The sequence below is a fragment of the Zeugodacus cucurbitae genome, chromosome 3, assembly GCF_028554725.1.
Source record: "Zeugodacus cucurbitae isolate PBARC_wt_2022May chromosome 3, idZeuCucr1.2, whole genome shotgun sequence".
Taxonomy (NCBI): Eukaryota; Metazoa; Arthropoda; class Insecta; order Diptera; family Tephritidae; genus Zeugodacus; species Zeugodacus cucurbitae.
This window is the reverse complement of record NC_071668.1, coordinates 24,113,587-24,127,271: the sequence shown is the minus strand read 5'-3', so window position 1 is coordinate 24,127,271 and position 13,685 is coordinate 24,113,587. Positions and strand designations below refer to the sequence as shown.

General features: G+C 32.7%; 1 protein-coding gene across 6 annotated transcripts in view; it reads right to left on the bottom strand.

Moving 5' to 3' along the window:
• Window positions 1-452: 452 nt before the first annotated feature.
• LOC105214804 (cytoplasmic protein NCK1) overlaps window positions 453-13,685 on the bottom strand; it is a 28,846-nt gene continuing 15,613 nt past the window's right edge. For 4 of the 6 annotated variants that reach the window (XM_054226570.1, XM_011188461.3, XM_011188459.3 and 1 more), the window contains exons 3-7: window positions 10,623-11,316; window positions 10,012-10,216; window positions 7,333-7,678; window positions 6,820-7,248; window positions 453-5,284 (exon numbers count right to left, since the gene is read on the bottom strand). In XM_054226570.1, coding sequence (XP_054082545.1) covers window positions 5,075-5,284; window positions 6,820-7,248; window positions 7,333-7,678; window positions 10,012-10,216; window positions 10,623-11,139 — 1,707 coding nt within the window. In that variant the 5' untranslated portion in view covers window positions 11,140-11,316 and the 3' untranslated portion in view covers window positions 453-5,074. The remainder of the gene's footprint in view (window positions 5,285-6,819; window positions 7,249-7,332; window positions 7,679-10,011; window positions 10,217-10,622; window positions 11,317-13,685) is intronic. The other 2 variants (XM_029042037.2, XM_054226571.1) reach the window with 1 other exon arrangement.

Here is a 13,685-nt window from a genome sequence, read left to right as displayed (position 1 = left end):
ACCACGCTGGAAATTTGATTGTAGTTATTGATAAAATAGCAATCAGATGATGAAATTTAACAAGTTTTTATGAACAGCAAAAACAAAAATGTATAACAGCTGATCGATAATTGAGTAGTCAGCTGTACGAAAGGCAAAAACTCATTTCTCAATTACATATAATCTTATTATGTTAAATTAATTTGGCTGTGCGAATAGGTTATAATATACATATGTGTACTATATTAATTACTTTTTTCTGGGTATTGGACCAAACTTATTTTTTCCAGGATATTGCGTCATAAGTAAATTGTATTCTCATATTTTCGAAAGCCTCCAAAATCGAAATATTTGGATTCGTAGTTCAAAAAAAGGACTTTAAAAAAAAATATTACTAAATACAGAATATACATAAATTAATTCTTACCATTCTTAAGAGCCACTTATTGGAATAAAATAAAAAGCCAAATATATATTTTTCAATTATTTCCATATGTATTTGCATTTTTATTATTCGTATTTCCATTTCGGTTTAATTACTAGTTTGTTCACTCATTTCATTTATTTTCTCTTTTAATATCTTTAGTAGCATTTTTGCGCTTCACCTTGCTGCATTTATTTACTCAACTTGCACACGATATCTTCTACTGCACACGCGTGTTTGTATGCTGTTTTTTTTGTTTTGTGTTTTTTTTTTGTTATTATAGTTTTCATGTTTTCCATTCATTATTCAATAGTAAAAAATTGCGCATATTAAATAAGTAGAAAAAAGATACAACTACACATGGTACTAATTCGGTTTACTGTGTCATTTAATAATTATTTATTATATATTAATTGTATATTCATTTATATTTATTTTCTTTTACATTCGCTTACTCATTTTCATTTAACAAATAAAAAACGTTTTTTTTACAATACTTACATAAAAGTATAAAATAATATTTTATTAGTTATAGTATAGTATATAGAGAAAGCAATAGCTAAGCATGTCATTCAATCAAGTACAGCGCTCAGTGAATGTTGGAAATTTGCTAAACGGCTGTAATATACTGCTTGCGGCACGTTTACTCTAGCTACAGTCGGTTGAGCGCTTGTGTTTAATATATGAATATTTGTTCGAAACGAAATGTTCATATTATCATGAGCGCAGTACATTTATGATTCGCCTAATATTTTGTTCAAGAATGAGATATGCTTAAGAAATGGAAGCATAGCGCTTGGCCATTAACATCTAGTAGAGATTACGCTTGAAAAGACATTGGTATAAAAAATAGTTTTATATTTAAATACAAAAACAAAAACAAAACTGTACAATTTCTTTATATTTTAATAAAAAAAAAAACAAAAAACTTAAAATTACGAACATAAATAACTTGCTTTGTATGCATTTAAGTTTTAGCATACAAACAATAATGACTATGTACTCCGTTTTGAACACAGTGAAAAACTAAAACAAATTAAAAAATTACTTTACTTTTAAAATACGCAGCTAATTAATATTATTTCATCTAAATATTCGTCATTTATCATTGAAACTCATAACTCCTGCACATTTTGCATACTACATAGCAGCACAGCAGTGGTTGTCTGCATTCATTTAGCTGTCTTATAATTATTTTTAGTTTTTTTCTTCAAATATTATAAATTTAAAAAGTTAAGAATTAAACTATTTATATTCGCAAGTGGGACTTTTAGAATATTACTGTTTTTTTTTTATGTCGTATTACTTATATAATATTTATATTTATAATATAATAATTTAATACATTTAATAATAAAAAGGAAGCAGCTGGGCTGGTTCGAAAGTGTTTACCGTTGTAAGGTAGGTAGAAGCGGGTTTTGGCGCTCCGTTATATAGTTGCTTTTAGTGCTAAATAGTTGACTACAGCGCTGAGCGGCTACAAACATACGAGAGTACATGAGGTGCATGAGACCACGAATGCCTTTAACACACATACTATACGAGTACATAAGTATGTATGTATGTGTATATAAACATTATATTTTACTTGCCTACATTACGCTGTTTTATTTAAAATATGTTTATTTTATATTTTTAGTGTTTTTGTATATTTTATGTACGTGTATATGCATTTGTAATCATCACCAATTCAAGTTTTCGAATAATTTTTATATGTATATAGTAATGAAAATTCGTACATATATTTTTGCATAGTATAGTATACATATTTTAATATTTTTTATAGTGTATGTATGTATAAAGTATTACTATTTTTTGTTTTTATTTTACTTTATATAGCTTACAAACACACTAGTATGTCTGTGCAAGCTGTACGAAGTTGAAGTGTGCGGTTTGTGAGTACGCCGGTTTCGCTTTATTAAATGTTCACTAAAAAGCTAATTTAGTTTTTGAAATTGGTTTTTTTGCGAAAGTATTTTTTTTTAGTTGCACAACTCAAAAGTTACATAATTTCGTAACAGCATAAACACAAACACTTCAAAATCGTTTCTCCGTTTTTTTTTTTGTATTAAATTTCTTAGCACATTTTTGCAAAGTCTCTGGCCTCATACATTTATTATTTCGTTACGTTCTCATGTGGCATGATTTTTTGTCTTTTTTTAATTACGGTATATGCTAATTATATTTGTGACATTTTATGACTTCATATCAGACCTGCCTTAAAAAAGCTTTTACTGTGTATTATCTGCTTATATTATTTTACAATTGCATTCAAAGCATACCATACATTACTATGTAGTGAAAATCGTATTAAAAGCTAGTTTAAATTCAAATTCACTAAATTATATTCACATTTTGTTAAGTTGGACTGCACTAAACCAGCGAGAGCGTGTCGAAAATACTAATAAATTTTCAGCAAACGTAGTAAATGGCGCAATTTTTTTTTTCATTTTTATACATGGAAAAAAGGAAATTAGGCAATCTTGTCTCAAAATATATAGGTTAGAATAGTCAGAATATTATAAAAGATTTTTGAATAATTCTCACCAAATTAAAAATATGTATCTATGAGCCCTTCTGCTGACTTTGATCCAATAAACGTTTGAATGTTTCAACATTCTTTAGTATAAAAGCCTTTATATCTACTGCTACAAATGAGTTCAAACGCATATAAACAATTCATAGAAAATTTACAAAAAATATTTCCAGACCCTACATTCATAAAAGTGGTATACAAACTGCAAAAACAAACAGAGTTTACACTGTACGACAAAATCGACTTTTTTCCTGGGTATTGGACCAAACTACATTTTTTCAGGAGATTGAGCCATAAGTATGTACATTATATTCTTCCATTTTCGGAGTTAGTCGCCAAAATCGATTTTTTTGAATTCGAACTTCGAAAAAAGGACTTTAAAAAAAAATATTATTAATTACTGAATATAGATCCATAATATGTTTATAATCTGCATTTACCTCTTTATTCAATGTTGTATACAATTTTTCTGTGAAGCTTATATGTTAGAGGTTATGAAAGGTCAAAGTTAGATCTTCGAAAAAAATAAAAAAATATTTATCGAAAAATACCCCTTATAATATCTGTCATATAAGCTAGACGAAAAAGTTTTATATATCATTGATTTAAGAATAAAATTTAGCTTTTCTCTATATTGTGGATTTTTTAGTAGTTATATCCTGCAATTAGCAATAAATTACTTATGACTGACTCTTTTGAAAAAACTTAATTTGGTTCAATACCCAGCCGAGTTTTGTACAGTGTTATCAACCAAAATTGATTTTTCGAATTTTCCTCCAATATACATACATATAACTTAAAAAATTTGAAAATTTGCATTCGTCTAAATTACAAGCAGTTATCTTTTATAAAAATAAACAAAGTAAGCAATACGTTGAGTATTTTAAAAAATTTTAAGAAAATCGGCAAGTATGCATTTCATAATAAATTCCTTGATAGAATTTAGTTAAATGCTACTTAATTTCTTTTCAATTTATTTTTCGAAAATATTACGCCAAATTTTATTTTTCACTAATTTAATTATTTACAACAAATTTCGCGCTTAAAAAATTGCTCTCAAATTAGATACGGCAATAAATTTGAAAATTGTGCAGCATTTACTTAAGTCAATTAAGCGCTAATTTTGCGTTTCATATCTATCTAAAATAATGCCAGCAACAACCAAAAGTTTTGTTCTCTCGTATATATTGTAAAAAACCTAACTGTTATTTAAAATTAAACACTTCTACCAAATCTTATATAAATAACTATATAAATATGTTTGCAATAAACAATGAGATTTCAGTGCGCTTGCGTACGCATTTTGCAAGTGCTCCAACAAATGTTGTCGAAAATGCTGGCTACTTGAAAATTGTTAGCAACTTAAATCGAATTAACCCGCTTTTTTCCGTGCTTGCCTTCTTCAAAACTGTCTTCATTTCGTCGAGTTGAAGAAGCACAAATAATCTAAATTAATAATTATGTTAATGTTTAAACAACTAAATTATATAATACAATACTATGCAAGTGCCAGTGGTTTACGCTCATTTATTGTTTGTTGTATATATATATATGTATTTTTTATCCATTAATTGATTCATAAGTTTATGCAATATATATATATTTATGTATATATATATATATATATATAAATTTAAGTTTTTTCGTTTTTTGGTAGTCGCTTCTACGTTAATTTGCTCTTTATAGTTTTTAAAATAGCAAAGGTTTCGCATTAAATTGTGATAATTTGACGATATTCATCTCTTTCTAATTGTTAGCATATTTTGTTGTTTGTGGTTTTTGTTTTGGAATTTGCTTACTTCGTTTTAGCGCTTGCTGTAGCTTTTCATTTACACATTAATCGTTATCAGTAAGTAATATCGTATTTTCTTTTTTTATTACATTTATGTATATCAGTAAAATTATATAATAATATCTAGATTTGTTGGTGATACCGCCGCAGTCGGGTAGTAGCAGCTGTTAGCAGCAGCCAACTTCCTGTAGTGGCTTAGTATCGATGAATATTTGTATAGATGATGTATATGAGTTGTGTGTATTTATATAGTTGCTTGAGTTTTCTTTTTCTTCTTGATGAATGTAATGGTGTTGGCATAACGAGATTTATGCCAAACTGCTGCCGTGCAAATGTAGTTTGCTTACGTGCCGTTTGCCTTTGGTAACGGTCGTACCAAATATAATTTTTCACCCTGCTTATTCGTATAAATCGGTGCTCTTTGGTAATGATCTACTAATTGATCTAGTGTGTGAAATTTGCGTTGTCCAATGCAGTACATGCTATTCTCAACGTGTACACGGAAGTGCTTATTGCGGCCTGGCGCCTTCAGAGAAACGGAATAATCGCCCATCTGTAATTGAAATAAAATTTCTTTAATATATGGAATTATATTTAAATTACTTTTTTGAGTATTTTTGATTCTTAAAGCAAACTATAGAAATTAAAACAGTTTTGAATCATTTGTATGGCAATTCAGTAATAGATTAGAGAATGATTAATGTTGCTGACGAGATATCTGTATTGTAAAATTGACGTGTCGGTGTATAACGTAAGCGTTAAGAGAGGAACTCTTTCGTCTTGTTGGACCCATAAAAAACGAATAAGTAGATTTGGGGATCATCTTTGGTAGGGTAGAAGTTTAACCAAGTACTGGTACAGTTTTCACTCAAATAAAATCATTCAAGGCTTAAAGGTACTTGTAGTCAATTTCACGAGTTACTGATTGAAATTTCTTAGAGGGGGTTCAGTTTAAAATAATTATCAAACCGGTTGTATATATTCTATCTTAAATTGGAGAAGTCTAATATATGGTAATTTTGAGTACTATAGAACCCGTTGGAGTGGTTGTCGCAGCTGGATGTAGTTTTGTAGCTCAATTTAATTTGTTTCTGGAAAAGAATCCTGTATGGACCACAGTCGAGTCTACATCTGTTGTTGTTGTAACTAACACCGGCCATGTAAGGAATGTAGCCTGGCCCAAGGCAAGTTCTGATGTAGTTAAGACTTGCACAGCGAAGAGAAAGTGCTGAGGGCCAGGAACTGGCGATTGATTCCATAAAGGATGGATATGGTATAGATTAGGCTAGGTTAGGTTAATAGGCATATGAAGGAAGGTCTTAGACAGTTTTGAGCGCCGCGCTTTGTGAAACTAATAAACTTCTAATCAATCAAAAAGAACCTTATGAATCGACAATACGCTTGAAATCTGTTACAAACTTCTTGAATCGGCAAATGTCAATTCTAGCCAATTCGCTAAGTTCGCCGAAGGTGAGCCTTCCAAGGTGTTTTAATCTCAGTCAATAGCTAGTCATTGGAGGAGGAAATGCTTAGAAGAAGCCATAATCCCTATTCTCAAAGCATGGGTGCTATCGGACAATGTCCTGTAAGCACAGCAAACAGTTCGAAGAACCTTTACGTTCCACTGCCCGCCAAATGACAGGTGCTGGTTGTTGCCTAGCGCTTGATGAGTTCATGCGTTGTCTGTATGTCCTGCCCCTTACGGAAGTGAGCCATGTACTGCCAATACGCTCCCATTCCGACGTCAATATTGCTAGGGTATCCTCTATTCCAAGCTTTTCCGCTTAGCGGTTGACAACGATTCCCACCCAAGTCGGAGAGCAAAGTAGCTAGAAGATATTGATAAGGATGTTAGACAGTCATTAACTAGCCTAGAGCGTACTGTCATCGATTTCAATGCTAGTATTGCCGCTCTGCTGTCGGAGTGAATGCATACCTCTCTAAAGAAGGCGTTTTTGCTTTGGTTAATGCAGCTAAGATCTCAATCATTTACCGATATAGATTAAGAATATAGTCTTCTTCAAGAATTTCGTAAAATAACCAACAAAAAAGTTTCGTTTTTTAAACGACTCCTATATTCACACTTACATTAGTCTCACTATCGCGTATAAGAAAATCACCATCGTGTCCATGCTGATTCAATACTGTGTCGCATTGGCTGCGAGTAATAGCGCCATAATACCAAGATTTCCCAGCGAGATTTGGACGCTCCATCGGTGCCATAGGTGGTGACGATTGCGCTGACATACCGTCATTGCGTCGATCGATTGAGTCACCGCCACTGCTGCCGCCGCCACCGCCGTTGCCATTGCCACCGCTATTATTGCGGAACGGTGTAGCTAGATAATCGTTTAACTCTTGGAGATAGTTGCGTGGAACTAAACCGACTTGACCTTGGTTATTTCGGGCTTTATACCAATCTGGATCCGAAGCTGGACGATCGACAATTTCGAGTCTGTCGCCTTTCTCAAATGACAGCTCTTGGTCATTGTTCGATGAGAAACTGTAGAGCGCGACCTAAAGTGAATTAAATGCAATTATTGTAAGATATTTCATATTCTCAAATAATTGTACAATTAGATAAAAAAAACAAATATTTACCACAATATCGAGCACATTCTCCGCCATGGCATATGTGTGTATTTCACCGTCATTATCACAATCCTCAGTTGTGTAATTACTTGGAAACCAGCCGACGGCATTGCCACTCTGGCCACGCCACCAGCCATCGTTTGACTTTTCGAGTATGAGTATACGTGTGCCTTTGCTCAGTGACAGTTCGTCTGGCTGTTGGGCTTGATAATTATATTTAACGATTGCAGTGCCAATAGCTTCGGCTGGATCTGGTGGTAAACGTCGTGACATTGTTGGACTTTCAATTTGTCTTGAGGGCGAACAATTGGGTAAAGTTTTCGAACCCGAGCCTTTTTTCACTTTTTTCTTAATGCTGCAAGTAAATAAATTTGAAATTAACAATTACTTTAAAAACATGTTTTCATCAATTGTTTAATGAACTAAGCTAAGGATGAATGCTTTTTTAATGAACAAAGCTAAGAATGAATGCTTTAATGCTTGGATAAAATATTGGCTAACGCCACAACTTCAATATGGGGGTTGATTACAAGTCATGGAATGCAATTCAAGGGTGATGTGTTTATTCAAAATATATGCATAGAATATGTGAATTTCATTTCTTTTAACGAGGCAGGATATCTACAAAACATAGGGTTGTACATGTCTGACGACTGTATAACTACATGATTGTTCGAATAAATGAAATTCGAGTAAATGAATTATGAAACATTTCTACAGGTTTGAAAATCCTTTACGAATGTATATACCAGGAGGGAGCTTTAAATACTATTTAGGTTATGTAATTATATTTGAATTACATTTTTTTTTTAATTTTACAAAATATAATTTTTTCTCAAAAAATAATTTTCTTTGTCAAATTAAAAGTGATACCCAAAGTTTTTGAGTATAATAAATTTGTATGAAGTCGTGAGGTCATTTATATACATTTTTAGAATAATTTACAATTTATGTTTTCACTAAAACATTTCTTTACCTTGAAAAATATTATAACTTTAATATTAGTTTTTCTTTATTTAAGTTATTTGGTAGTTTCCTAAGCAATTTCGTTTGATGATAAAAGCTGTTTTTCGCAGTCGATTTACCGTATAACCGATATACCGTTATATATTTGAACAGCTGATATAGAACGGAACACAATTTCTAATTCGACTAATTTTACTTTTTACTATTGAAAAGTTTAAAAATGCAGTTTAAGAAGGATGAGTACGGAGATATGTTGACAAAACGCCAATGCCAAAATTGATTTCAAAATTCTGTTCTGAAAATTTCGAACCTGAGTATGTCCACGTCCTAACCCTCACCGTATTAGTCCAGACGTCTTTTCTTGCTTGTTGCAAGTTGCTTCATATGTGACAACCCAAAAACGTGACGAGTCAAAAACGCATGCTCGCTTGGTTTTGACTACAGCAAAGTATGTTTGTATGTCTTATTAGTGAAATACGTTTTTGATTAATCTGGTGTGAGTTAAGCTTTAGGCCTCTTGAAGCCGATGTGGATAAAATAAAGTCGTTGTTCGATGACTTGTCTTATTTAAATCTTGATTAAATTGCACTAAAAGAACGATATTACTTAGTGAACGACCCAATATTAATAACATAGAATTTAATAATACACTAATACACGTTTTTAATACTACACTTAGTTGCTCTTTCCCCAATATGTCAACCAGAAGCCAATATCGTGCTTCGTCCGCGAATAATCTTAACATAATTTAGTGATTTCAAACTGCAGAATAGACTGAAATTATATAATTATGCTGTAAACTATTCTGTCACGGAATGACTTTCGTTTTGACAGAAAGAATGTCTGTCGCATTACCCATCACAAGATGTTCAAATTTCAATAAAAGTAAAAAGTAAAAAATAGTAGCCAAATATGGGAGTGACTTTTATTTTGCGGAAAAAAATAGAACTGCATAATTCGGGGGACATGCTTTGAAACTATAAACACGATTTAATAGTGTAAGATAGTTTTTCTAACATCGGTTGTTACCGTTTTCAAAGCCAAATTTTATATTTTTAGAAACATTTATTTATAATAACGAGACACTCTTATATTAATCAAAATATCTTGGACCAAATATCATCAACTGTATAATCTATCTGAGAGAATAGAATTTGACATCGGAATTACAGCCCAATGTTGTTCTATTTGAAGTTTCCCCTATTACATCGAATTGTTCCACAAATTTCGTCAATTAAAAGCAAACCTTGCTTGTTATCTGCCCAAGGTTGTTTGGAGCGGTAAGTTTTAGATTGATTTTAGAAGGACCGAATTACTTTTGTAACATGCCAGAAATATAAATATTGTTTTTTCAACAAAGATTGCACTTAACAGACTTCCAGTCAGCCAATCTAAGAATAAATCGAATCGAATCATTCTACAAAAAAAGATGACTTCAATTTGGTTTTAGTGTCTTTTGTGTAATGATTGCAAACAATACGCGAGCAAACTACGAATACGAATAAACCATAAAGTATATAAAAAGCAGCATGAATACCAAAATAAAATAAAATTATATACAATAAAACTAACACATTACAGAAATTAAAATTTCTAATTAGTGTTGCATTCATAAAAAAGCAAATAGAATTTATTAAACAGTAAAAAGTGTAAGTGTTGCAGTTGCAGTAAATTGTAAATGTTCTCCTACTAAGTACTTATATAGTAGGCGCGCCAACTCACCTATCGAACAATGACGGTTTCTCCTTCTTCACATAATTGCTGGGCACATAACCTGACAGATTGCGATTGTTTTGCACGCGCCACCAATGCTTCGAATCGTCTAGCAGTAAGTAGCGTTCATTTTTTCGCAAATCTAATTCTTGCGCACCTTGCGCCGCATAATCGTATTTGGCTACAACGTAGCAAACGTCTTCTTGTGATTTGCCTGTGAAGTACCAGAGAAAAATATCAAAACAAGTCATTTGCATTCAATATAAACAATTACAAACGACTGAAATTGAAAGCAGCAACACACACATACATAATTATAGCGCTGGGTGTTTGATTTAAAACATAAAGCATGTTTTAACAGAAAAACATTTCTTAAATTTAAAAAAATAATTTCTTAAATTAAAAAAAAAAATTCTTAATTTTAAAAATTTTATTTTTGATTAAAAATTGTTTAGTAAATCTTTTCGGAACAACATTTTTTGCAACAGTTTAATTTAGTTGTGGCCTAACCAAGCCACAGCGCGTTACTTATATGCATATTTACTAAATATCGACCCACTTATGCAACTGTTCATGTATGTATGTATGTTTGCGAGCTACAATTTTGTTTTTGTACCCACCGTGTTTCATGTTGCCCGCCATTGATTGTTGACCGCAACTGGAGTTACCGCTGCTGCTGCCGCCGCTGTAATCGCCTGCGTAACCGGCGATATTGGACGCTGCCGTCACTTGACCAAAGGTCACGCTCTTGTGCTGTGCACTACAACTGGACGCGGTCGACAGGGTGCGTTGGTGTTGTTGCTGTTGCTGCTGCTGCTGTTGCTGTTGCGACTGTGTACGTGGTTGATATGAGGCAGCCACGGCAATTGCTTGTTGTTGTGGTATGTGACGATGTTGGTGTGCTGGTGAACCCGGTGTCGCTGGATATGGCTGGGGTGGATATTGTTGGTGGTAGTGGGCACCGACTAAGCCACCACCACTACTATTGCCTATTAGTACGTGTGATGATTGTTGATTATGATTGTTGTGATGTTGTAATTGATGTTGATGTTGATGTTGTTGTTGATTTATCGGTACGTTACTCGCCGTTGAGGAATCGGGGATATTGCGAGCAAAGCGTTGGGGATATTCCAACATTCCAGTGCTCCTCTAAGCGCGGAGGAGGCGACGTCCTACGGGTGCTCACTAGTTGCCTTGCAGTTGTTGCACTTTGCTATTCACAACGTTGGCGAATCGCGTCCTGAGTATAAGTGAAAATAGTTTCAATGTTGCCCTCGGTTAGTCTGACTCGTTGCCAATTGAGTTCATTCATTGCTAGTATAATAACGTTAGCAACAACAACAACAACGAATTGGACGACAGACAGTCAAACGATGTGTATGGATGTGTGTGAAGCGAAATTGTTGTTGTGCATACGAGTTGTTGTTGTAGTTGTAGTTGATGTGATCAAACAAGAAATGCAGCAAGAAAATAAATAAAGAAAGAGAAAAAGGCCAACAAATTAAAATGAAGCCATTCACTAGCAGTTAATAAGCAATAATATAGAATAACAATTATATACAATAAAATAGCAAATGCAAAGAAACATATTTTGCAAAAAAATTCAAATTATGATGTGCTGTATAAATACGTAGTAGTATGTGTATGTGTATGTATTGTACACTTATGCAATGTTTTTTTTTCAAATAAAAGGCGAATAAATTCGATTTCTGTATGATATATGTGCGAACCTACATACTGTTTGTTAAGTTGATTCTTAATAAATCATCACTGAGATATCATAACACATCTGCTATCAGAGTTTTGATTATCTCATGTCACATACATACAAATCTTCCGACACTACAACAGATGCAATATTTGACATCAAATATGCTCTTACGGTACGTTTCTATACTATTATGTTATGTTATGGCGAAAAACGTCACTGCGTCTGCTCTTGCGTCATTTCGATAAACTGAGGTTACATAAGTTCAAATATGCATGGTATGTAGATATGTATGCAATGATGGGATGAATGATAATGGTATATTTGCAAAATTATCTGACAGAAACTAAATATAAATAGATAATAATTATATTTGTAAATCATTTATTTTTCCATATGGTTTTTATATTTATTAACATTAAGGCGTTAGTTCATAGGATTTCCAATAAATCGATTTTTTTTTTGCTGAAAGTACAAAAAACATTTCCTATTTCTATTAGAGTCCGATAATTTTTCTCTAACCTGCATTTTTCAAATCTGACATCGATGATACTCGGAGACTATAACAGATTTAATAATTGTTGCTTTACAGCCATTATAGCAACCCAATTATACACCATGAAAATGACTGAAAACGGATAATAACCACCCACACTACTCATTTACTAAACATTGGACCCATTTCAATAAAATTTGATACATAAAATTTCTCAACATCCTGATACTATCGGTGGAAAATGGGCCTAATCTGTTCACTTTTCTTTGAATGATGTGTCTCTGTGCAAAAAATTGTTAAAATCGGGTAAACACTTTTCATAGCTCCCATATATTTATGTACCAAGGGTTTTAAACTTGGTGGGCCTTATACCGTATAAATCGATAAACATGTGAGATATCGTAATGATGTTAAGTAAACGGATAATCTTGGATATGATGTAACTTGTTGGCGAAAATAAGTGAAAGTCCAGGAATCACCCCAGCCCTTATATACCATATATAATGATTTTCGTTATTCTTGTTTATTACATTACGTAAATAAGTTGTGGGAATATAAAATGAGCGGTTACAGCCGAATTGAGTCCTTCCTTTTTTAGAAATAATTTGTTAATGCACCTTTATGGGTAACTATGCCATTTTGGGAGACATTTATTTAAAGCTACCAATAAACGTAATTTTTTAGCAAGCCTTATGTAGAATATTTCGTTCCACAAACTCCTAGAAACAGCAAGGCCCGAATCCATTGGAAAAATTTGAATTCGAATATTGCCTCTGTAGCCGACATTTTGTCAATATAAACACTCAGATATATGTTTCATAGAGTCGGAAAAAAATAAAAACGGTTTCGGTGTAAAACCAGGATAAAGTCAGATTTTTTGGTACGTTCTAGACCATCATGCCTCTAGGATGTGATTTTTCTACAATATAAAATATATACAGTTGTGTTCGAAATAATAATAGTGCGTCTGTTAGAGTTTTATCATTGAAATTGAAAAAAGAGACGAATTGAGAGAAGACGTAATAATTACGTGCTTTTTGGAGGTATAGGTTGACGACATTATGTGCATCGTCCACCGAAGACCCTAGACACACTATCATAACGGTAAACATGGTGGATCAAAAATATTAGTTGGATTTTTATTTTTATGGTGCCCATATATCGTACGTTGATATTTTAAATAGCACAATGTTGCCTTATACCTTATACTGAAAACGAAATGCCTCTGAAATGGGTCTTCCAGCAGGATAATGACCCGAATAATAAAAGTCGACTAACCAAGGAGGAGTTTCGTATCAAAGGGATTAATGCCATGCCTTGGTCTGAGCAATAGTACGACCTAAATCCCATACATAACCTATGGGGTGATATTCAGAAAAGCAATATTGGGTATTAGTGAAGGATTCTTGGGAAGAAATACCTAAAGCCCGTTATGAAGGCCTAGTCAACTCTATGCCGCGCCCCTGTAATGCTATTCGA